We start from the raw sequence: 23,347 nt of genomic DNA, 5'->3' as shown, positions 1-23,347 counted from the left end.
TAACACCGGCGAAGGAGACGAGGTGTTCTCCTCCTTCTTGAGTGCCGACCGACCAGCTGTCAGCACCATCTCCCTCTCGAATGACGTCGGGAGGATGAACTCAACCTTGGAAAGGTTGATGGCAAAGGTGGATGGATTGGTTAACGTCAACGCAGCCCCCTCGCCTCCTCCTCCGGCGTTTTCTCGCCCCTCTGTCCCCGTACAGCCTTACACCAAGGCTATCCGGGTGAGCGATCCCGAACCCTTCGATGGGTCGAAGAAGGAAGAGGTACAAGCATTCTTAGATGCTTGTAACCTACGCTTCATGGCGGAACCCCTCGCATACCACGATGACAAGTTGAAGATCGTGTTCGCGGGTAGTTACTTGCGGGACGCCGCGAGGGAATGGGCTCGCCCCTGGCTTTTCGGAACTGCCTGGACCACATGGTCGGAGTTCGAAGCCGGGTTGCTGGCTCGTTTTGGAGTTGCGGTAAGGAGAGCCGCAACTGAGAGGGAGATCGCCGATTTCCGACAGGGGAATCTGTCGATCTCCGAGTACATTACCAAGTTCAACGCTATGGCCAACCTCATTCCGGAGTTGAACGACTTCTGCAGGAAACTCCTTTTCCGAGCACACTTGAATCAGGCGTGGAGGGATGCCATCGTCCCTATCCCCAACCAGGAGAAGTGCACCCTCTACGAGTTCCAGACGGAGTGCGCGAAGTACGAGGAGAAGGTTGGACATACTCAAACACAACATCGTAACACCACATCGCGAAACAACACTTACACCCCTCGATACACCGCTCCTGCGGTAGTGCCAGTCGCCGCTCCCGTACAAGCCCCTGTGGCATCCGCTTCGGGAGCTGTCCCCATGGAGGTAGATGCGGCCAAGTACAGGGATGTCACCTGTTATAACTGTTTCCAGAAGGGACACGTTATTCGGGAGTGTACAAACCCTGCGTTGGTGCCCAAGCCGCAGTGGTACGTGGACCGGATGAAGAAGCAACGAGACCTTCGCGTTGCAGCTACCTACTCTCCCAGCACTGCTCCGACGGATGAGCAGTTCGACAGGGACCACGCCGCCAACGAGGGAACAGGTTATCGAGTTTGGTCTACGTAAGGGTTCTTGTGCGCGACGATCATGTATTTACCAAGGGCAGGTCCCTTGATGTTTTTATTTTTATTCACCATTCACTGCTACTACCGAGCAAAACCTTTGCACCCACACGTACAACACGACTACAAGCAATAACGTTTTGCAATTACCTCAAACTATTGTCAGCGAAAGAGAGAACGACAATATCCAAAAACAACTCCGGCGGAGAACGATTCGAGAACTTCCGAGCGGCATAAAAATTTATTATCCCGAGTACAAATGTACTCGGCTACAAGAGACAACCGTACAAAAAGAAAATCACCCAGCCAATTACTCCCCGCCCGAACCCGAACCAGACCCCGACCCAGATCCCGAACCAGATTCCGAAGAAGAAGACCCCGAAGTCGAGGATCCGGACGAGCTCGACGACTCGCTGTCGCTCCCGTCCCCCATGCTGGTATCCTCGTCGTCCGAACGGTCGTCCTCGAGATCGAGGTCCTCCACGTCCTCTCCCTCGACGATGGTAGGCGCAGGCGAACCGGGAGTAACGACATCGGAACCGGCGATGTCGAGGTCGACGTTGACGTCGGTGGCGACCAAGCCGGCGGGGACGGCGTTCGGAGCGTGTTGGGCGGCCAACCGAGCGGTGAGTTCGTGCTCCACGTGGAAGACGGAAGGAGCGGGGATATGAGGGAAGAGCTACGATATGAAGAAGACAAGAACACAAGCAGGATATTAGCTCCCTCGGAGAAGAATATGGAGAAGGTTATCGGAGAAGAGAATAGAAAAGAGATAAGGGGGGTACTCGCCATCCTCTCTTGCAAACGGGCCACCTCGCGGGCAACCATACCGACACTCCTTTGCGACACCGCAGGATCCTGGATGTACAGCAACCCGGCGCGAACCCTGTGTCGAACTCCGATATCGTGTCGGAAAGCCGTGACGACGCCGGGGTTCATGGGGGTGCAGGGACGGCCTGCATTGACCCTGCACAAGTAGCAGGAGGAAGCGCGGGAGGTCTCTCCCGGAGTAGCGAGGACGTGCCTGCACAACCACGTTTGGCTGACACGAATGCAGTCGACCCATTCGCCGTCGACTCGGGCGCGGTGGTTCCCGGTAGTCGCCAATTCAAAGCAGGGTTGGCAGGCGAACTTCCAACCCCCCTGGCATTGGGCCTAGAGAAGAAGGATATGGACGTGTCAAAGGAGAACTCCGGCGGAACTGCAAATCGGAATAACTCACGACCAACGCGTTGACCGTAGTCACTTGGTTTCGCCTAAAGGCGAGGTCCAACTCCTCCGGATCGACGTCGGCGACCTTGGGCTTGACCTTCTCGGCCTGAATGAGAGTCGACTCTACCGCAGTCCGTACGGACATATCAATACGCCGTTCCAACTTCAAGACCGCAACGGAAGCCCCACTCACTAGTCGCGGCGGACATCTTCTTGAGGTACCGCCACCCCTTCGGCTGAAGTTGCTCGAAGGGCTCGGCCTTCTTGGAGGGAGTACCTTGAGCGGACATGTTGAGCGATAGAGAGAGAGTAGAAGTGTACGGAGAAGGTAAAAGTTACGGACGAGTGAAGAAACGAGTTCGAATTAGAGTTAGCAAACACGCAAGGGGGAGTCGAAGCACCACTCCCTACTCAGCTGCTATATACCCCTCATTCGAGTAGCCATCACGAACAGGAAGACAATAGAGAACATGGTCGACAGGCCTCCCGACAATAGGAGGTTGGGCGTTACTTAGTAACGTCGACAAACTTGGTTATCGACAAATAAGGTATTCAAAGGACCCTTTGATGACGTCTTTGTTTACTCTTTTGGGACAAAAGAATACGCGTCGCCCCGGAGGCTCTCGACGCGTGAGAAACATACACTCGGCTAGAGAACAATCGCAACAATACTTGAAACAACGCTACGTCATGAAGAGTTACCTCAAAGTGGTACACAATGGCGAGCTAGGAAACACGAACAAAGGCTAGCCAGGCGATTACTCGAAGGAACAGGGCGGATCGACCGTACGGAAGCATTAGGGCTGACGAGCTACGCTGAAACACTACTCGGAACAAACGAAAGGAGGATGCCCACGCAATCGTTTTAAGATGAAACGGATTGACAGTACGGGTACACAAAGGTGCTGGCGAGCGACGCTCGAAACGTAGCGAACAAAAGAACACTAGTTGACGCCAGGTGGTTACCTATCGGAACGAGGTGAACCATACGTACGGTGAAACACGACACGAGACGATCTGGAATCTCGTCCTAACGGGGGGATCCTGTTATAGCCATCCGCGGTGCGACTATCACGTACATCCGAACGGGTGTTCCGCCAGCAACTCCGGCGGAGCAGGTACTTATATGATACGATAGGTAATGTCTAACTACTACAATCACTATTGTAATATGTAATTCATCTGCTATCACACTCATTTATCTACCTATTACCCTACGCAAGTCCCGGAGAACACACAGGTTGCTGGCAACCTAACACTGTCCGGCGTACCGAACTTGAACAGCTTCGCTCTCGCTTCCTCCGTGGCCGTCGCCGATCGAGTGTCCCTCGACATCGCCAACTCCATCATCTGACTATGCATGGTCGCCATCATGGAGAGCAGGGCGGAAACATCCGGACTGGTAGGAGGCGCAGCGGCCGGAGCAGGGTTAGCTGCTGGGGGTGTTGACTGCATTTGTGGGGGAGTCTGCCCCATGTTGTTGGCCGGTGCGGCCTGCGTGGAAGCGGTAGGTACCCCCGTGGCACCTACCTCCGGTTGCTGGTGGGCAAGGACGCACTGGTCGTTCACCAGCGTCTCCCCAGTTGGGTTCCTCCATAGGAACCTTCCTTGTCCATCCATCATCTGCATGCTCCCGTCTTCGCTCAAGACCGGGATCGCATCTGCAGGGATGGGGTGGACAGCCCTATCCGGTCCGTAACACTGCGTGAACGTATTCATCGTATACGGGGTCTCCTAGTCGGGGTGTTTGGGTGATCCGTTATTCTATAAGGTTTGCCAGCAAACCTGAATAGTAACACACGGGACTAGAAGGTACGGGTAGGGTAATGACTGTAATAACGGATGTCTAACTACTACAAGGTGCCAGTTAGACATCTTCAAACACACCTCCTAATAGGTCTCCGAGAGGGTCTCCGAGAGGGTCTCCGAACGGACCTCCGTACGAGGTGAAAACCTACATCCCGCGTGTGTACGACATGCGTACCGCGGATGCCTATAATATATAATTGGTTAAACGTTTACATTTGCAACAGCGCCGAACGGGCTCATACTGGTGATTACCTCGCCAATCTTTTGAGCCAGTCCCTAACCTCTTGGGGCATCCAAGACCAGGTCCTCTCCGTGATCTGTGACAACGCTTCCGCCAACGACGTGATGGTGAAGAAGTTGTCTGAACACGAGTGGAAGAGGTTTGATGGGAGGGGCCGTGTGCGATGTTTCGCGCACGTTTTGAACTTGATCGTTGGGGTAAGTGAACCTTTATCTTTCTCTAGACGTTCAACATTTTTGACTTTTGATACTGACCGGACAATTCAAATTCAGGCGATCATCGAAGGGGCGACCGGGACGGCGTGGTCGAAAGACGAGTACATAGAAGTGCTCGCGGACTTTGATGAGGCTTTGATCGCGACCGATCCGAGCATCATCGACGATTTCCAGGCGTTGATAGACGCCGAGGATTACCAGGACGACGACTTTGCCGTCGATCAACCGATCCTGGACGGGATCACCTTGGGCCGAGTGCCGTTCACGCAGGATGTGAGCGACTCTCAAATCGCCACTCAGGTTGCTCGTCCAGCCGGTCAAGAACTGTCGGACGAGGAGGTCGACAAGATCAAGGCCGAAGTGGCCGCAAAGACTCGGGCCCAACAGGCGTTGATGGCCAACGGCTTGAAGAAGGTAAATTCAGTTCTAGTGTGACCACTCGTAAACATCGTTTAACCCGACGTTTACTGATACAATCGTTGTCAACGTTCAACTTTGTGAACGTTTATTTTTTTTGGACGTTTAGTGCCGTTTACTCGCGAGGCGGTTGAAATACCGATCGCTCCACCGACGGCAGTGGGAGCTGGCTGCCGATCTCCTCTCCCAAGAGAAGAAGGTTCCCACCGGGGTCAAGAAGATCCCCATCGACGTTCAAACGCGATGGAACTCGATGTGGGAATGCATCAAGGGGTGCATCGACAACGAGCTTGTGGTGTGAGTCAAAAACGTCTGAACGTTTAGTCGTGTAGATGTTTTCTAGATGTCACACTTACCCACGTTATTCATTGCACACAGCAAGAGGTTTTATACCCTCCTTGAACCGAAGGATGAGCCGGTGGAAGACCGGTTGAAGCCCGCAGAGCTCACCGCTCTGAAACAGCTGGAGCCCGTTCTCAGGGTACGTTCCGTTCAATGTTGAGACTTTGAACGTTAATGATCTAAACGTTCACATGTGTTTGTTAATTATAGCTGTTGAACGCTTGCACCAAGCGTTTCTCCGCCTCGACAGAGGCCAAGGTCGACAAGACCTTCATTGCGGGAGTGATCCCGGTCATGGACGCGTTGACGCGTCAATTTGACGGCATGCGAGGCGGCCCCGATCAGGGCAAGTTGGCGCTCAAGTACGGTATCAAGAGAGGCCAAGAACTCCTTGACAAGTACTACAGCAAGACCGACGAGAGTGTCTTGTACAGGATCGCCTTGCGTAAGTTTTCTTAAACGTTTAATTTTGAACGTTCAGTATTTCCTCCTATCACTGACGTGCAACTATCAACCTTTACAAAACGTCTAGTCCTTCATTCAGGGTACCAACTCGCTTATATGAAGGGAGCGGAGTGGCTGCCGGAGTGGCAGGCCGAGGCCGTACGAGTCGGTCGGGAGATGTGGGAGAAGCACTATCGCCTCGCCCCGGAACAGAAGGTTGCCGAGCCGAACGATCACATAGTAAGGTTCTAAACGTTCATGTTTGAATAGACGTTAGGATATTGATGTCGTTTGTCGTTACAATCTAGGTGACCGACGAGCTCGACATGTACATCGACTCGATGCCCGTTCAGCCCCTCGACGGACCGGACGAGTTCGACCAGTTCATCAACGCGGCCAGGGCCAATACGAAGGTCCCGCCGTTCAACGACTCGGCCTTGGTGTGGTGGGCTCATCAGCCGAAGTTGGGTGGGTTGCAATCGATGGCGCTGGACGTCCTTGGCACACCGGGTAAGTTAGACGTTCAAATGTTTGAACGCGCTCAGATAGCTAACCATTTACTATTTGTAGCCACTTCTGTCGATGTCGAGCGAGCTTTCTCGAAAGCAGGCTTGATGTTCTCGGCTCGTCGGACCCGTTTGAACCCTTCGACGTCGAAGGAACAGATGTGTGTCGGTGATTGGATGAAGAAGGATTTCTTGAGCGAGAAGGCGTTCGTCGACGTCTTCAAACAACCGGGTCGAAAAACGACCGAGCGTAAGGTCGGGGGCACTTTCAAAACGCCCAAGAAGTCGCCGGTCAAGAAGAAGAAGACCAAGAAGTCGGAGGTCATTACCATCGAGTCCAGCGACGAAGAAGAGGATACCGACGGCATGGAGGTCGATTAGACGTGTTTATAATGATCTTGTACAACCGGGTTTATAGTGGGGCTGCTTCTTTATGTTCATACATTGTCCTATGCTCGACGTTTGAATGAAGCCGTTCAATAGAATTAGACGTTTGGTCGGCGTTTATTGAACGCCGTTCAAAATTAGACGCGTCTAATCACTCGCCGTTCACGTTCACGTCTAATTTCAGGGAAAAAAAAAAATTAGACGCGTCTAATCGCGCGTTTACTAGTCGCCGTTCACAATTGCCAACACTAACCGGCTTTCCTAACCATCATGGCAGTTTGTAACCTAACCTCATCCTGACGCTTCAAGTCAGCAATGTAGGTGTTAAACATTCCCCTGAGATCCTCAAAGGTGGAAGTAGGTTGCTTGGTGATCTCTTTGATCCTTTGTAGTGACTTCCACTCTGACTTGAGGGATTCATGTGTCACAGGTAAAGCCCTGAGGAAGTAGGTAGCTTTATCCTCTTCAGACAGCTTGAAGTTGGCTGTCTGGGCTTTCAGCAATAAGGTGCTGAACAGCTCCAAGAACTTGGCTGGATCATCCCCTTCACTCATCCTGAGTGTAGTGATCCTTTCTTCTATGTCTGCCTTGTAGTTCTTGTCATCCATCTGGTGAAGCTTGGCTAGCTTATCCCAGATGTCCTTGGAAGTGTTGCATCCTGCAAGTTCCATCCTGATGCCTGAGGAGACATTGAGTCTCATAAGACCCATGACCTTCTGATCCTTCTCCTTCCAGGTCTTCCATTCCCTATACTCCTCTAGGTATAGAGAGACGATAGATGAGGGAGGTGCTACCTTTGAGCCATCCTTTCCCTCAATCTCTAGAGGCCTAACAGGTCTTGCCTTTGGCTCCTCTGTTAGCACATGCAGTGCTCCATAGACAAGTGCTCCATCCTCAACTGCATTCCTCCATTGGAGGTAGTTGTTACGGTCGTGCCTAGCGCTAGCAAAGGTGTAGCCTAGGTGGATATGTCGAGGGTAATTGTGCAAAGGCAAGTAAGCTCAACGATAACTGTAAATCGGTACTGACCGAGACGGGGCTTGGATCACAGTCTGTTGCTGATCCGTGAAGTGCTTGACAAGAGCACAAGGCTGTTGAGCGTGTTGATAGTGAGGAGTAGTGTAGAGTATTAGGGATGTAACATATGATAATTCTTCTTGGGAAAGAAGAGGAAATACATGAAAGTAGAAGAGTACAATCACTCTGGTTTGGTCTGCTATATATACTAATTCAGAATAGAGTCGGGGGTCTAGCTTGGTGCACTATGGTATGACCATAGTCTGACCATAGCATGACCAAGTTGGTGTGACCATGGTATGACCATGGTATGACCATGGTATGACCAAGTTGGTATGACCACGGTAGTGCCATGGATCACCTAATCGGGCTGGTCCGTAACAGTAGTTGTCGAACCCAGTCAGGATAGGTATCCTACTGGTTGCTGAAGAGCCCGTGGTGGTAGTATCCATTGTTGACAATGATATCCAAGACTTGTCCTATGCTGATGCTTGAGTGTCTATGTTGCCTCAAGTCTTGTTGCTGCTTGGATGCTGATGTCCAAGTCTGATGCTGACTAGTGATCCTCTCTTGATCTAATAGTCCTTAGTCTCCTATGCTGTGAGACTATCCTGTTACTGACCAGTAATATAAACCTGTCCAACTATGTCCAGTGATATCCTCTTGATGATCCTGATGGTTGAGGTTGTTCCTTTGTGAGCTAAGTCTAAGTGTAGATTAGGCCACAACTACTGGGCTCATAACCTGTTGTGAAGTAACAACTAGACTCACCAAGATTGGTTACTTGATGTACCTAAGCAATAGTAATGGTGTGTTACTAGTGCTGATCTTGTCTTGTTGTGAAGATGAATCAATGTTGCTTGCATAAAAGTAAAGTAGTACATGAGAGGGAAAAGAGAAATCAAACCCAAATGGCCTACTATATATACTTTTCTGGGAAGGGGCAAACGATGGCAACCGTCGAACGAGTTCAATGTTTGGTGGTCAAACCAGTTCGGTTGTTTGGTGGTCGAACAAGTTCAGATGTTCGGTGGTCGAACGAGTTCGGTGATTTATCTCAAATTCAATCCTTCTAGCACTTGCTGGAACGTCCAGTGCCTTTTGCTTCCTGTTGTTTACTTCCTGGTTGAGATTGCTTCCATGTGCTGATGCCCAATCATCACATGCCTATTTCCAACATACTTGATGGTTACAGCGGAAGTCGCTAATGGGCGATTGGTCCTAAATCGTAAGGTGTAGGGGGTGTAACCTCTCCGCAACACGTCTTGAAGATGTTGTAACAAGTCAGATAGGCGTGTATTGAATGTGATATCGGAACTTGACCTATTACTATTACAGATCGTCCTCTATCGGATTCGGTCAAGTTCCTCTAGCTATTTTACGAAGACGAGTACGGAGACGAGGCTGGCGAACACTGAAAAGACCCAAGAGAAGAGAATGGCGAGAGATGGCAAAACTGGAAGAATCGAGATGGCGAACAGACAAATCCTGTCGAGAGCAACCGGATTCGGTAGAGGAGGCAAGTTTGGGTTTGCATTTGTCCCTAGGTACGTTGAGTAAGGTTGTCGAGGTCCTGGGTAAGGTTGTCATGTGCCTCAAGGTCCCTGTACCTGTTTGTGATATGTGTCGGGAAGGTATTGTCCAGGTTCACTTTGTCGAGCCGGTATGCCGATGTCCGTGGAACAAGCCTGCGTGTCGGTAGTCGACTCACGTGATGATCCCGTGACAGTCACTCTCAGTCAAAGTTTGCCTTGCAGCAAACTTTGTGCGCTTGATTATTACCATGCAACGAGTCTTGAAATGAGGGTCCCGGCTCTCTTCATGCTTCCTAGCGTGTTTGGTATCCTTGGCCTGCTTTTGCAGTTTTGCTTGTTCTTGATCTTCTTTGAATCTTTGGTGGAGGTCAAGGGATATGTTGATAAAACAGATTGTTCAAGACACATAGATTGGGATGGTGTTGATACATCAGATGTTGTATGTCATGATCCAACATACTGTCATGTGTGCCCCACTGTCTGACTCTGGTGTGGCTGATAATGGAACATTTTTCTATGCCCTTCTTGATGGCCAACTCTGGCTCCTCAACCTACAAAGAGTGTCAGATTCGATCTATTGCTTCGTGGTTCCACAAGGATCAGGGCGGCGAGATCACGGGTGGATATTCAAAAGAGATCACGGGTGGTATATTCCCGCGTCTGCGGCACGATCGCATAACACAACAACACAATCCACCTTATTCTACTAGTATACTAGTATACGTGCCAACCAGAGCTGCCATTATTTGTCCACCTCAACTCTTTCACGACTACTTGACAAGAATGACTGAGAACGAAATTGCATCCTCTTCACCGGTAGAGCTGGCTCGAGCTCATCACAGCAAATCATTGACGGCCTCACCTATCTATGGCTTTCTACTCCAAAACCTCGTCGTGCTCCCTTCCACAGTTGCCGGAACATCGCTCAGCTCGCTCATACTAGAGCCTCAGCATCTAAACTCGAAAGGCAGTATCCACGGGTCAGTCTCTGCAACCATTGTCGATTGGGCGAGCGGGAACGCATTGGCGACTACAGGCAGCCATTCGGGTGTATCGGTCGACATGCACGTGACTTTTATGAACACCTGCAAGGGGGGTGAAAAGATGATCATCAAGGTGAGAGAGGTTTGTTCTTCGAGCGAGGGCGGTCTGAAGAACCGATGCGGCGGGATTCATGTACTTTACAGGGAATCATCGATAAGAAGGGCAGTCGACTGGCTTTCACTCGAGTCGAGATCCGACGAGAACGGGATGATGCGTTGGTCATAACTGCTATTCATACCAAATTCATCGGCTAGACCACTACGTTTTCGAATGTACAACACCGAAATACCCATACGATATCGTCTTTTCGGGTTCATCCCTTTCAGTCGATATTATCCAAAAGACCTGGACATCCGGATCAGCTCGTGTCCGCGATCAGCCTCTCCCTCTCTCCTGCTTTGTCTCTCGTTGGCGACCGCTTCTCGCCAAAAACTAGCCTCTGACCCACGAACCAACCGTCCGTCAACAAGGTAATTCCGCTCAAGCCGAGTTTCAACGGATTGCCCCAGATGGCCGGAATGTCGTCGGCGAGATAACTTGCGATAACGAGTTCAGCCAAAGAGGTGATCGAGCCGACGAGGTCGAGAGCGACCGTGACGATCGAGAAGCCTTCAGTCGAACGGAGGATATGGTTCATGCGGAGTTGAGGGATCCATTTGAAGACACTGATTAGGCGCGATGATTCGAGAGGATCAGCTGGTGACCCTGATGATCATGCCTGTTTACCTACGAGATGTAAAGCTTGACATAGGAAATCATGAGAACGTAGTCGAGCCACTCCTGCTTTTTGGCAGCTACCAGGATTCCCTCGATCACCAAAACGACAGCGATACCGACCAAGGACCACGAACCCCATCGGGTCAGTTCCTCTCGTCCCCTTTCTTCGACGTAGGCCTTTTGGTCGGCATCCTCCGCTTCCCCGTCTTCCGACTGGGGCAAAGTTCCGTAGGCGTAGGTCTCCCTGTCCTGTCCATGTATTGTGACGGTCCTCTGGCCTCGAGAGGCTCTCAAACCATAGTATAAGACCTGCAACGAGCGATCACCAGTCAGACCGTCTGACCAAGCTGAACTGGCGGTCATGACCTCATCATCATCCACTTCTCGCTCACCTGAATCAGTCCGATCGAGCTCAACAAAAGAGCATGCGTAGCGAATCCGACATCGGCCCGGCTGACTTGAGGTTCGTGTCCATCGGATCTCCTTGCATATTGTTCTCTAACGACGGGGTTGTATCGCAGCAAGATCGCGTAGAGGGTGTAACAGAGAAAGCCGAGGGGGTTGAGAATGGTAAAGTCGAAAGAGAACCCTGTGGCGCTGCCGGTTTGGAAGGCGATCGCACGTGAAGATCCAACTTGGTGTCAAGACCTGTTCGGCGGACGATAAGGTGCTCATCTACTCACCTCTTGCGGCAATAATTGAGGAACAGTTGGGGATAGAATGAGACGGACCAAGCCGCAAAGTAGATCACGCCGAGGTACGGCAAGATCGCCTCGAGAAGGGCCGAATGGTTCTTCATCGTCGGCGATCGGAAGGGCGGTTCGAGTTTACTGATAGTATCTAGACTGATTCGGGTGAAGAAAGTGCTAAGGAGCTATGAGTCTATCGACCTGCTACAACGAGCTTCATGCGTTCATACAAGGTAGCTAACAGCTAGTAGCCAGAGGTTAGGGCAGTGTCGGTCGATTCGGTCAAAGCCGAAGGGACGTTAGTAGTATTTGATCGCGTCATTGATTGCGATCACATCAACAAGGCGTCAAATCAAGCAAACGTGTCGAACAGACGGGACCCTACAGAGACAAATCGCTGACGACGAGCACGACCAAGAAATGAAGTTGAACAAAGCGGCTGATTACTATTGTATCTTGACACGCAAAAAATTACCCCGGCTCCTGCTGAGCCAAAAGAGGTGATCGTACAACCACATCAATCCCAAGTGGCAGACATATCTACCACTGGTCACCGCCGGCAGCGGCGGCGGGGGCCTCCTCCTGAGCGGGCTGCTCGGCCTGAGCCTCGGGAGCGGCCTCCTGAGACTGCTCGTAGACGGGAGCCGGCTGAGATCCGTTTCGGTGCTCAGAGTGGGTCTCGACGGGCTGCTCCTCCTTGGGCTCGGCGATGGAGACAAGGTCGGGCATGGGCCTGCTGGGACCAGCCTCACCGGTGGGGTCGTAGGCCTTCATGCTGAAGGGAAGCAAGTAAACGTTTCAAGTTGAGCGAATGGTCGATTGCTATCTCGCTCGAAATACTCACATCTTGACCTTGATTCCCAAAACTCCCTGCCTCAACAACACGTGCCTGACGGCCTGGTCGATGAAGTCCCTAGCGGGCTGACCGGAGTGGACCATGTATCCATCGGTGAACTTCATGGCCTTGGCTCGGGCAGCTCGCAGCTTTCCAGAGACGACGACTTCGCAACCCTTGGCACCGGCCTCCATGACGAATCGGAGGACACCGTAACAGGCACTAAGTAGCATCCGGTCCTAGGTCAGACGAGCGTCCTTTCATCCTCAAGACATGCTGTTCGACTGATACTCACCGCCTGATGGCCAAACCTCCCAAAAGCTTGTACCTCAAAGACTCGGCCTGAGCGACGGCACTGAGTCCTCGGTGCTTGACCTTCTCGGCGTAGAGCTCCAAAGAGTTCTCGGGGAACTTGAACCTCTTGGCGACCAAGGCGGTCAACTCCCTGATCCTCCTGCCCTTCTCTCCGAGGACATCCTGAGTGTGGGTGGCACGGATGATGATCTCGGTCTTGGCGTGGGTAGTTCGGACCTCACAACCAGCGTAACCCTCCTCGGCGAGCTCACGGGTGCTGGTCGGTGAAAAGAGAATACGAGGTAAGATTCCGAGCGAGCGTATTCCATAGGTTGCAATCCCCCAGACGAGGTATGAGAGTAGCGTAGAGTTGCACGAGTCCGGGTTGTATGTCGAAACGCCGTCATATGTTTCTATCAAACATGCCAGCAGAATGGAAATGACCTTGTACTTCGGGTCTTCGGATTGATCGTTTGTTTGCCACCAGTAGGATGGCTGATGAGACCATTCGATGATCGGCTGGGATCATACCCTTCGACGTCTTGTCATGCCCGTGTCCTGCGTCTAGTCCCTAGCGACCTCTCCTCTCGCCTGGTAGGTCTATTGCAACGGAACGGAAAACTCACAAGAACTCTCCCAATTCGGCCTGGAAGACACCGTCGGCAACGAACTTTCTCCTCTTGGAAATCTGGGCGGACATTTTCGTGTGTTGTTTGACTTTTCTCTTGAGGTAGAGGGTTTGACTGTCGGTGTGTTGCCGGTGGTGAAGAAGAAGAAGCACGGTCGATTCGAAGGTCGATGATATCGATCTCGAGAATGGGCAAGAGATCTGATCGAGCCAGAGAGGCGACCCCGAGGCTGCGCGGGGAGAGGGGAAGAGCAAAGGGGAGGGGGAGCGAGAAGGAAAATGTCAGGTTGAACCGTCTAGCATCTATCCTTCCCGATCGTCCTGCGCGCGCGCGCTTTTCGATTTCCAATCTCGTGAACAGCCCTTTTGCTCCCGAGCCCACTTCCGAAGCTAAACTCCGATGTACGTTTCAGAGCCTCAACAGAACCGATACACACGTAGCGAGTCATCCGGTACTCATCAAAAGGGGGTCGTAGATGTGATATAACAGTGAATCGGGCCGCGATTGTGAATACAAAGACCACATCGCCCGGTAGCGCAATTTGTATGTCCGCATGTGAAGGGCGATAAATCTGAAAGGGAGGGTCCAAGAAGGATATATGGACGAAAGTGATTGATGATACACTCGGGGTAGCGCGGAAGATGCGAGATTAGAACCTCTGTTTCAGCCTGGCACCAACGCTCCTCAGATGGGCGTAGACTTTGCCTATAGTGTCGCGAGGTCCAAGTCTCAATCGTCAGCCAAGATGCGATGAGGGTAGAGCAAAGACGACATGGTTCGGGTCACTAACCTGGAGGCGAACCCAAGATCAATGAGACAATGGCGTCCCTGGCAATCTTGATGTTTTGCACTGATCCGAGGATATGCACATGCCTAACCCAGAGGCGAAGTCATCCACACAAGTCGCATCGTCAGCCATACACTTCTCGATCTACCTGCGCGAGAGGTGAGGGCAACTCACGTATCGGCTAGGACTATTCTCGTTCGACTGGCGTTTTCGATCGTAAACTTGGTCTTGCCATCCTGCCCAGCGATACGTCCGATCGCTCGGGACAAATGGTCCCCGTGCAACGTCTTGACGTCCTTGATCTCAAACGAGTCGAGATAGAGGTCCTCGAGACGGAGAATGGCGATGGCGTCCTGTGTGGCAGAGCATATTACAATTTGTTCAGCCGCGTGCCTTGATTTCGCAGCTGAAAAGCTTTGGTTTCGCCTCTCACCTTGACGTCGAATCCCAGTGCAAACGCCTTGACGAAATCGGCACCCTTCTGGATCGCACCCTGGTCGGGAGTATGTTTTGATGTCTACACGTTTCAAGATGTAGCATCGTCAGCCTTGAATCTCCAAATACCTCGGCAGTTCCGGTCGCGCCGACCAGGCAGATGAGAAAGGCCAACGGGGGATTGTTGTGACAAAGACAGCTTCTTCACAGTTTCAGCCGGTGGCTCTGCCGCCTTTCTCTTGCCTTCTGTGTTCCGACCGACCGGGATTGACGCCCATAATTCCGAATGCATCTCACCTTCATTTCGACGCATCGCTTGTGCACGTTCATCCTGACCATCAAGCCCATAATCTCGACCAGGGGTCCGTAAATGTTGACCCATTCCTTCTTCAAGGGAGCCATTCGGTGAGCCGGTACCGGCACACGTCGCTCTTCGGGCTTCAACAGGGTTTTGTTTTGAGCGGTCTGAGAGATGGGGAGGAAGTCGGACGAGGTCTTGGTAGCACTGCTAGCTTTGGCGGTTGTCGACGATGAAGCATCAGCGGACCCGACCACCGGTGCCGAGTCGATCAACATGTCCGCATCGTCATCTTCCTCCTGTCCAGCCCGTCCTGTAGGAATCAATCCATCCTGCTCCATCTCAACGTCTCTGTGGCCGTCAGCCGCAACCTCTTCCTCATCTTCCTCTTGACCCAGCGGCTTCCTCGCATCCTGTTCCTCCTCTTGAACGTCGACAGCCTTGCCTTTGCCTTTACCCTTTCCTACAACTCCGTCCTTGACCGATTTGGACTTCTTGACCTTTGGCTTCACAAGCGAAGCAGGTGGAACAAGTTCTCCGGCCGTAGTGGACGGTCCGGCTTCAAGCTGAGCGGCGAGAGCCTTGGCACGATGGGATTTCGAGGACATGTCGCGTTTCGGGGTTGAAAGCTGTGCAGAGACAGTGGTGTATTTCGGTAGGAGTCGCTGATATGGGCTGGCAAGAAAGATGGATTTTGGATTGTGGATCTACCGTTCAGCCTCGTACTCGCTCGTACCTGCTTGCATCTACGTCTCTCGCTTTTGGCCGAGATGATCAACTTTTGATAAAGTGGAGGCTAGGGGGGGGGGGCAAACGCGATCGGATGCAAAAAAATGACAAGAAGTGGATCCGGTCGAATGAACCGTACTGTCGATATTTACAAGCGGGCATAGACAGCGAGCCGCTATCGAGCGCTCAGCTTGACCAGGCAAAGGTATACAACATTGCGTCTGACCGAATTTTCCATTGTACATCCGTCCATGAGAGTGCATGATCGCGCTCGTCTACGGTTCTCGTTGATCCGTCTTGCGCTTCTTCCTGGTCGGACCAGCAAACAGCTCGTCGGTCACGCTGGCCGACAGAGCCGCACCGGGCCTATCCATGTTCACGACATCGGCGACATCTCCCGCGTTACTGTTGGCGGCTGACGGGTTGGATGGGGTTGCCGTCTCGACGCCCGGTGGAGTCGGCTCATTGCTATGATTGGTGAACATGCCATTGAAATCGATGACGGGATCCTGAAACAGTTCGTCGTATTGGTCGTCGTTGGTGAAGACGTTCGGTTCGACGGTAGACTGTTCCCCCGACTGTGCCTGGGGCTGGTTTTGACTTTCAAAAGCTTGTAACAGCGCTTTAACAGCCGGATCTGACCAATCAAAGTCGACCTCCTGGCTCAGGGTGTTAGCGTCCGCCAGCAAACCCGCATCTTGGGTGTCATTGATGTCGACGTTAGGCATGGCAGAGCTCAAGAATGGCTGGGCCAAGTGATCTGGCAGCCCCTCAGCTTGAGGAACTGTGCTGGACATCCAGGACGTGTCGCCTTCCATCCCCGTCATGGTGGCATCCGTGGTCTCGGCGGCGTGCTCGTTACGGCCGACTTCCTGTGCATTGGATGCGCCACCGTGGATGATTGATCCGACCGTAGCATCCGAGAACCTGGAGCCCTGGATGGGCGCGGCCCTTTGCCGGGGCGAGGTGGGTACGGGGCTCGGCTGCCCAAGAAAGGATGCAGCCGATTGACCCAAGGTAGCGAGGAATTGCGCACCGGCAGGGGTCGACAACAACGTTCCCAGCGGTAAATTAAGTATAGATGGATCCAGCGTGTACTGCCCGTTGTTCAACTGCGTGACAGCGGGATTGTGCAGAGCCACCGTGTTGTTAGCATGAGGCTGAAGGTTTCCACGATCACCTCCTTGTCCCAGGTTTGCGTTTGATGATTGCAAAGGAGGAAACAAGCGCGTCGAAGGGTCCACGCTGTTGACTGTAATAGGGCTGGCAGTGTCGCTGGAGCCGGACTTTGTCGGAGTCTCGAACGACATCCGAGCAATCTCTTCGGGTGAGCCATCGAGGCGCTCAAAACGCTTTGATGGCGACGAATCCATCTTACGTTGTGAGCCTGGTACCCGACCGAGATTGAAATTGGGGCGGGTAGGCGTGGCCGTTCTCGCCAGCAAGGGTCGCCCGGTAGAATTCTGTCTTTCGACTGCGAGGGTGCGTTAGGTTAAGGTCTAAGGTCTGCTCAAGGTTGTCGGAAGCAAAATATCCGCGCTTACCTCGGGGTTGAGGTACTTTGATCATCTTTCCACTGTCATCGACCTCCCAGAACTGCCTAGACTCCTCGTGATCGCCTGTTTCCCATAGGTCCGTCTCTTCGTCCATATCCTCATCACTAGCATTTCCCTCAACTCCGTTAATTCCATCTCCGATCATGCGACCTTTGCCAAACCTGGCTATTCGGGTCGGCTGCGTCCCCGAAGTCGAAGGGAGGTTGTCACCCTCGTCTTCGAGGAGTGACATATTCATGCTTCCAAACTGACCAGCCAAGAATCGCATGACGCTGTCCAGCTTCTTTTGGCTCTTCAACTGCTCTTCTCGACTGAGCATGGCCTGGCGCCACAACATCTCGTTCGATGCTTTCAGCTCCGACAGTTCCCTTTCCAACGATATATGAGTATCCTTCATGAGTGTCATCGCCTTATTCAACGATTGAGAATCGACGGCATCCTTGCCGATCTGGTTCGTCGGACCAGGTTGTGCCTCAGTAGATGATGGGACCTGGCCCTGCGTCTGCTGGTTGCCCTTCGTCTTGCCAGCAACGTCATCGTGACCTGAACCTTCGGCTTGATTACTGCCCTGACCCTGAGCAGCCAATGCAGCAGCAGCTGCTAGTTCCTTAGCACTTTTCTTCCTGGTGATGCCGGCCAACCAGTCTGGATGATCTCGATGAAATTTGGGATTCGAGAACTCCCAAAGTTCGTTGGTTGGTTGAGGGAACGTGTTTAATGTTCCGGTCTGTAGATGAGGTACTTTTTCTGCCAGCCATGCAGCTTGCTGTTAGCACATCAGGAAACGCTGCAAAGAGAAGTGATCCAGAGATTACTTACTGAAGCCATACATATTGAGTTGACGTACAAAGCTGGTAAAGTTGGCATGCTTGAAGAATTGTGGTAGTAACTCTCGGCCAAAGTCTTGCGTGTTCGGGACTGAAGGGAGAAATTTCAGCACTAGACTATATGTAGTCAGCTGCAGCACTGAGAGACATACTGAAGAAGGAAGCCCCGTCCGTCGCCCAGTATATCAGGGTGTCTGTAGCAGTATCATTAATCATACTTTGGAGAGAAACGTGATTCAGCATCAGAAACTGGGAGCGCTTCGTTTCCCGCATTGGTGTCCTTACCTGAATAGCTTGTTTAGGAACGCAGGTACCTTTGAGCCTCCTGGCGTCTGGTTATCGGATCCACCAGCGAGCACATCCTTGCGCACATCCGAAGGAGGAGGAGCAAAGGATACGTTTCTGTCTCCGATATCCATATTACCAGCTAACGAAGCAGAGCTTATTGTATTGCCAGGCCTAATTTCGACAATGCTACGAAGCGGAGGTGATGCACTTGGAGGTTGAGCAGATCCGGAACGTCTCCGATTTCGAGGAACCGGGATGGTAGGCGGTCGTGCGGTCTGCATTTGGGTAGTTGGAGCTTCCATCTTTCGCCGAAGTGATTTCAAGGTTGGGTTTGATAGGGTTGTCGATCAAGGTCGGAATAAAAGTCCCCTTTGGATTACGTAGAGAATGGCATATCCAAGAACGCTTCTTGCGGCGGCTTCTTGGGCGGTAAGTAGTTCACTGCGTGATAAGGATGAAGCTAACAGACTTGACTGATGTGACAAGATCTGTCTTCAAGACATCCATCTGATCCAAGAAGTAATGGGATGTTATAATTCCCGACAAGTTACACTTCGAGATTCAAGGACCCCGAGGTCGCTACCGTTGGACGCGGACTCGGCATACTTCGCCGTGTCCGTCGCCAAAGACCCGCCCAAATGATCAAGTCATGATTGTGTTCATTTCGTTTCGTAATACAGGACATCGATATGCATTCCGCTCTTGCCTAGCCACCTGATCCCTCTCGATGACAGGGTATCGACAGAGTTCGTTTATCGTAATTTAGATGATTCGAAATACGATGCGAATCGACTAAGCACCGTTCGATCCGAAGGGGTATTCGAATGGCGCAGGTGGTTCAGCCTCGGCACCGTCGTCGACCTCCATATCGCTGACCGCTGGTGCCTGTGCAGTGGCAGGAGGCTCGGCCGACGCGACAGCTGGTGCAGGGACAGGCTTCTCCAAGTTGGGGTTTAGATCGATGTATTCCGGCTGCTCGTTTGGCTTCGTGTCCCGGAGCATAATGATACCGCCTCCAGTCGACGTTCTTGTGCCCGAAGAGACGCCGTCGGTCTGCTTTCTCGATTTTCGTACTGACTGCCCACCTGAAGAGGAGCTTGGAATAGGTCTAACCGGCTGGTACCGGCCGTCATTTGGAAAGGCGATGTGGGCAAGTTGAACGGGGGTTACTCGTGCAAGATTTTGCAGCGTCTCCGAAATCGGCTCGGCCTTATCCTCAGTCGCTTTGGTGGCCGCTTTATCGTCCTTCTCGGTATTCGTGTCGGCTTCGACTTTGTCATCCTGTAATATAAAGACTGTCAGACGCCGGATCCCTAGCGCATACTCGATCAGAACAACGACTCACAGTCTCCATCGCCTCGCCGTCAGCAGCAGCCTTTTCCTGCTCTCGAGCTTTTGCTCGGGCGTTGGCCCGAGCCGTAGTCGAAAGGACAGCAGTCTTGACTTTCTCCACTGTCTCCTTCTTCGGCGGTTCGTAGGGCGCCGGGTAAGCAAACAAGGAAGGTCGTGCGTTGGAGACAAAGTCCAGCTTGGGTATCTAATCGCATAAGAGCATCGCGTGTACACATGGTCAGCTTTCTTCATTATTGGGTCGGAACCGTCCCCACGCAGTCACACCCACCTTCAGACTCTCGTCTAGTCCAATGACCCCGGTCGGGTTAAAGCTCAAGCTCAAACAATGGGCGAGAGGGAACCAGTACCAGAATTGACTGAACAAGGTCATCCCAACGATAGCCATCATGTTGGGGGTGCCAGCTTTGGTCTGCATCGAGATGGTGACGTTCCTGCCTCCGGCATCGATGATACCTTGAGAAATGGCGGCACCGAACTTTGCAAGCGAGTCCTCGTGCTTGTCGGATACGGTCTTTTCAAACAATTCCCGAGCCATCTTGGCCTTGGGAGTCTGGGCTTCGCTGTGTTGAACCAAGATCATGGCGAGCGAGACGAGTGCTCCCTGACGAACAAAGTCGGTAGAGTCCTTCGTCATAGGCTCCAAGATCTCGATGGCTTCCTATGATGGTCGGATCTGAACCGGTCAGCATTACCGTAACGAGTTCTGCAGACGTGGAAGTTACGCACCGCCAATCCGGTTCCGGCACAACTGATGCCAAGGGCCAGGGTAGCACCATGCCTGACGTGAGGGTTGTAGCTCTCACTCAGGAGTTGAACAACTCGAGGCACCTGAGTGTGGTTGCTGAACATGACGAATCCGAGTGCAGTGACGGCTGCCCGACGGACGTCATCATTGGCGTCTGAGACAGCGACGTGCAAGAGCTTTCTGATGGCCTGGTTGTTTGCGGTACCAGCGTAGGCCAAGGCGATCGTGAACATTCCTCCGTAACGCAAGATGGCGTCCTGTAATATGCAGTCGGTTTAGTCTACTTTCTGAAGTTTTGCAAAATAATCCTGCCGACCAACCTTCTCGGCCAACAACTTCTCGATCACATCGTCCGCTGCTTGCGCCTTTCCATACATCAGGAAAGCGATACCGATCGAGAGACCCCGGATGATCTTTTCGTGCTGAGTCTCATGCGCATACTGCAGCATCTCATCCAGAGCCTTTTCAGAGGCAGATCCGAGCATGACGAGACCCATTGCGTATCCCGAAGCTTCACCTGCCACTGCAGAATCCTGGAAAAGGACGTCTCGCAAAACATCGTATACATCTGAACGCGAGATTGCAGAAATGAAGTTCAGCGTTATGCGTCAATAAGCGTGGATTAGGCAGTACTTGCTTTCATCCTGGCTAGCCAGACCGGTCATGCCCAATCCAAGCGCGGCACCGTGCTGGACAGTCTCATCCGTGCTGTTCTTGAGCTTGTCGACGAGGTAGGGGACAGCGTCTTGTCCGTGTCCGGCATTGATCAGACCCAAAGCGTAAAGACTTCCACCCTCAGAGTAAGGACTGGAATGCGCCGAGACGACACCGTCGGCTTGAGGCAAGTAGGGCCCGAGAACGGTCATAGCTTTGGCGAGCGATCCCTTGTGAATCACTCCTAATGCAGCAGTTGCCGAAAACATGGACCAGTTCGAGGCTCGACCCAGCCATTCAAGGTTCTCGCGGAGGAACTGATCCGAGGTGGTACCAGCGTTGGCAAAGGCGTTCATGAACGTCACAGCAGAGTGGTAGATCGAATGTCGTGCCTCGAGTGCATCCTGTAACGGCATTCTATGCATCAATAACTACATGGCTCGAACGTGGTTGGAAAAGGATTATGCTGACCTTTGTGTTTTTGAGGATACGCAGATCGGCGTGGTTGTTCTTCTGCAGAAATTCCAGGTACAGCCGGATACTCTTCTCGCCGGATAAGATCTCTCGCAGATTTTTGTACATATCCTGGATTAATTTGGAATGGCAACAGAGTTCAATGGTGTTCACGATGCAAGTCTCTTGCGCTGTAGCCACTCACATCATCGCCCTCGCCCAACGCCTCCCGAACCTTTTTCAAAAACTCCTGCCCACCTCCTTCGGCCAGATCGAATCCCACCTGATAAGCCTGCAACTTGTTGCCCTGCTCGATCAATTTCTTGATGGTCTCGGCTGCTAGAGCAGCACCGGTAGCAGCATCGGCGGTCTGCAGCCAAATCTGGGAGATGGACGAGTAGTCCTTTTGCGACGAGAGGTCGAATAGTCGAAGCAAGAGTCGCAACAGCTAAGAAAATGATGAGTGTTAGTAATGCAGTCTGCCGAGAAGAAAGCGGACCGAGACTCTGGAACTGACCTCCTCCCTGAAGCCAGGACCCCATCGCTCATTCCCGCTCGCTCCTGCTGTGGTCTCTACCAAGACATATCGTAACAGGTCCTCGTCGTGCTCGGGCCCTCCTTCAGTCGGCCGCGGATTTTTTGACTGCATGTAGACTTGCTCCAAGAGATCCAATCGACGAAGCGACAAGGTCAGACCGATAGCCTGATCGCGTTCGACCGTTCGGTATTTTCAGCGACCCACTCAATCTCGAAAAGGAATGCTTGGATCCGCCAACTCACCAGTTTAGAAGTACCTGCGCTCCCAACCTGCTGAGCGGCAATATTCCCGTCCAAAACTTCCTCAACAATGCTCTTCAGCCTCTCTTCCACTTCTTCCCCCTGGCCCCTCTGCAGGATGGCTCGGTCGAGACACCTGGCAATGATCGTTTCCTGATATTCTCTTGCCGAGGCATCTCGAGTCGCGGTTTTCGGATCGGCCGTTGAGGCTTTGTTGTCCCTAGCAAAAGCGGCGCCGGCAACCAGGGCAGCATCGACGGCTTCCTCTAGAGATCCGAGGTAAAAGTAGAGCTTAGAGGAAAGTAGGGCGGCGGATTGGCGGGATTCTGGTGACAAGGGCGAAGTAGCTTCTGACAAAGCCTCGCTGGAGGTCATCGAAGATTTCGAGCGTTAATTGTGTATCCTCTACGGAAAGGTATAGGATGATAAAGGCCTCACATGTGAGTGATACTCTCGCTGATCTCGGCCCAATGCGAGGCAACGACTCCGTTTAGCTCTTCGATGGCATAGGCTTGAATCTCGGTGTCCGGATCGTGGAGCAATGATACGAGTCCAACTACCGGTAGATGATTATGAAGTCATGATCAGACTCTTCTCGACCGTGAGCGACCGCTCGAATTACAATCTTACCTGCACTGCTGCTCTGAGCGTTGACCATGACGTGACTTCGTGTTCTGATTGCTAGTCTTCCGATTGCGTATGGAAACTTCCGGTGATATCTGGTGCTACTGGTAGATTGAGATCTGGTTGTTTGCGTCTGTGATCTCTATGGTAAAAGTCGTTATCTATGGCAAGTCGAAGTTGCGATCAGGGGGTTATAGCTGGTGGAACGGACTCGTCGCACTTGGGATCATGATCGAACGCTCCCCCCTCTCAAACGCTGACGAACGCATCGTCACCCACTAGATTATTTTGATAACAGGCTGCAGAGAGGGCGAGGGTGAGGAAGTCAAGACAAAGATGACGTGTCAAATAAACTTTGACTAGTTGCGGGCGGCTGCTACGGCCATCGGG

At 52.3% G+C, this 23,347-nt stretch overlaps 8 protein-coding genes across 8 annotated transcripts; 2 read left to right on the top strand and 6 right to left on the bottom strand.

Moving 5' to 3' along the window:
* Positions 1–1,408: 1,408 nt before the first annotated feature.
* On the bottom strand, positions 1,409–2,600 carry HD553DRAFT_343653 (uncharacterized protein; the record flags this gene model as incomplete). Its single annotated transcript, XM_046182897.1, has 5 exons — positions 1,409–1,777; positions 1,933–2,065; positions 2,146–2,253; positions 2,328–2,433; positions 2,504–2,600. The coding sequence occupies 5 exons, from the start codon at positions 2,598–2,600 to the stop codon at positions 1,409–1,411; spliced, it is 813 nt and encodes a 270-aa protein (XP_046035172.1).
* Positions 2,601–4,419: 1,819 nt separating this feature from the next.
* On the top strand, positions 4,420–4,614 carry HD553DRAFT_261148 (uncharacterized protein; the record flags this gene model as incomplete). Its single annotated transcript, XM_046177415.1, has 1 exon — positions 4,420–4,614. A coding segment is annotated over one exon (195 nt), but the record flags the coding sequence as incomplete, so codon positions are not given.
* Positions 4,615–10,006: 5,392 nt separating this feature from the next.
* On the top strand, positions 10,007–10,521 carry HD553DRAFT_274328 (thioesterase family protein; the record flags this gene model as incomplete). Its single annotated transcript, XM_046177862.1, has 2 exons — positions 10,007–10,339; positions 10,411–10,521. The coding sequence occupies 2 exons, from the start codon at positions 10,007–10,009 to the stop codon at positions 10,519–10,521; spliced, it is 444 nt and encodes a 147-aa protein (XP_046035170.1).
* Positions 10,522–10,573: 52 nt separating this feature from the next.
* HD553DRAFT_68963 (PQ loop repeat-domain-containing protein) lies at positions 10,574–11,941 on the bottom strand. Its single transcript, XM_046184419.1, has 4 exons — positions 11,668–11,941; positions 11,377–11,581; positions 10,998–11,293; positions 10,574–10,932 (listed from the first exon to the last, which is right to left on the bottom strand). The coding sequence occupies exons 1-4, from the start codon at positions 11,781–11,783 to the stop codon at positions 10,626–10,628; spliced, it is 924 nt and encodes a 307-aa protein (XP_046035169.1). The 5' UTR covers positions 11,784–11,941; the 3' UTR covers positions 10,574–10,625.
* Positions 11,942–12,108: 167 nt separating this feature from the next.
* HD553DRAFT_314458 (ribosomal protein S3) lies at positions 12,109–13,653 on the bottom strand. Its single transcript, XM_046180352.1, has 4 exons — positions 13,429–13,653; positions 12,804–13,079; positions 12,518–12,730; positions 12,109–12,448 (listed from the first exon to the last, which is right to left on the bottom strand). The coding sequence occupies exons 1-4, from the start codon at positions 13,500–13,502 to the stop codon at positions 12,214–12,216; spliced, it is 798 nt and encodes a 265-aa protein (XP_046035168.1). The 5' UTR covers positions 13,503–13,653; the 3' UTR covers positions 12,109–12,213.
* Positions 13,654–13,879: 226 nt separating this feature from the next.
* On the bottom strand, positions 13,880–15,678 carry HD553DRAFT_314454 (Pre-rRNA-processing protein PNO1). The gene is made up of 5 exons (XM_046180351.1): positions 14,951–15,678; positions 14,652–14,735; positions 14,393–14,571; positions 14,222–14,304; positions 13,880–14,136 (listed from the first exon to the last, which is right to left on the bottom strand). The coding sequence occupies exons 1-5, from the start codon at positions 15,557–15,559 to the stop codon at positions 14,081–14,083; spliced, it is 1,011 nt and encodes a 336-aa protein (XP_046035167.1). The 5' UTR covers positions 15,560–15,678; the 3' UTR covers positions 13,880–14,080.
* Positions 15,679–15,761: 83 nt separating this feature from the next.
* HD553DRAFT_351175 (HSF-type DNA-binding-domain-containing protein) lies at positions 15,762–18,842 on the bottom strand. Its single transcript, XM_046183596.1, has 5 exons — positions 18,349–18,842; positions 18,216–18,280; positions 18,056–18,154; positions 17,225–17,983; positions 15,762–17,154 (listed from the first exon to the last, which is right to left on the bottom strand). The coding sequence occupies exons 1-5, from the start codon at positions 18,651–18,653 to the stop codon at positions 15,956–15,958; spliced, it is 2,427 nt and encodes an 808-aa protein (XP_046035166.1). The 5' UTR covers positions 18,654–18,842; the 3' UTR covers positions 15,762–15,955.
* A 48-nt stretch (positions 18,843–18,890) lies between these two features.
* Positions 18,891–23,149, bottom strand: HD553DRAFT_68847 (26S proteasome regulatory complex non-ATPase subcomplex Rpn2 Psmd1 subunit). The gene is made up of 12 exons (XM_046184418.1): positions 22,964–23,149; positions 22,772–22,889; positions 22,337–22,697; positions 22,074–22,259; positions 21,762–22,004; positions 21,575–21,688; positions 21,087–21,507; positions 20,770–21,017; positions 20,431–20,706; positions 19,973–20,362; positions 19,697–19,888; positions 18,891–19,632 (listed from the first exon to the last, which is right to left on the bottom strand). Exons 1-12 carry the CDS (start codon positions 22,989–22,991, stop codon positions 19,144–19,146), a joined length of 3,066 nt encoding a protein of 1,021 aa, XP_046035165.1. The 5' UTR covers positions 22,992–23,149; the 3' UTR covers positions 18,891–19,143.
* Positions 23,150–23,347: the final 198 nt, after the last annotated feature.

The sequence above is a fragment of the Filobasidium floriforme genome (assembly GCF_021052385.1).
Source record: "Filobasidium floriforme strain CBS 6241 chromosome Unknown HD553scaffold_16, whole genome shotgun sequence".
In the NCBI taxonomy this organism is placed as follows: Eukaryota; Fungi; Basidiomycota; class Tremellomycetes; order Filobasidiales; family Filobasidiaceae; genus Filobasidium; species Filobasidium floriforme.
The sequence above is the reverse complement of the archived record's forward strand: the minus strand, read 5'-3'. Positions and strand labels throughout refer to the sequence as shown.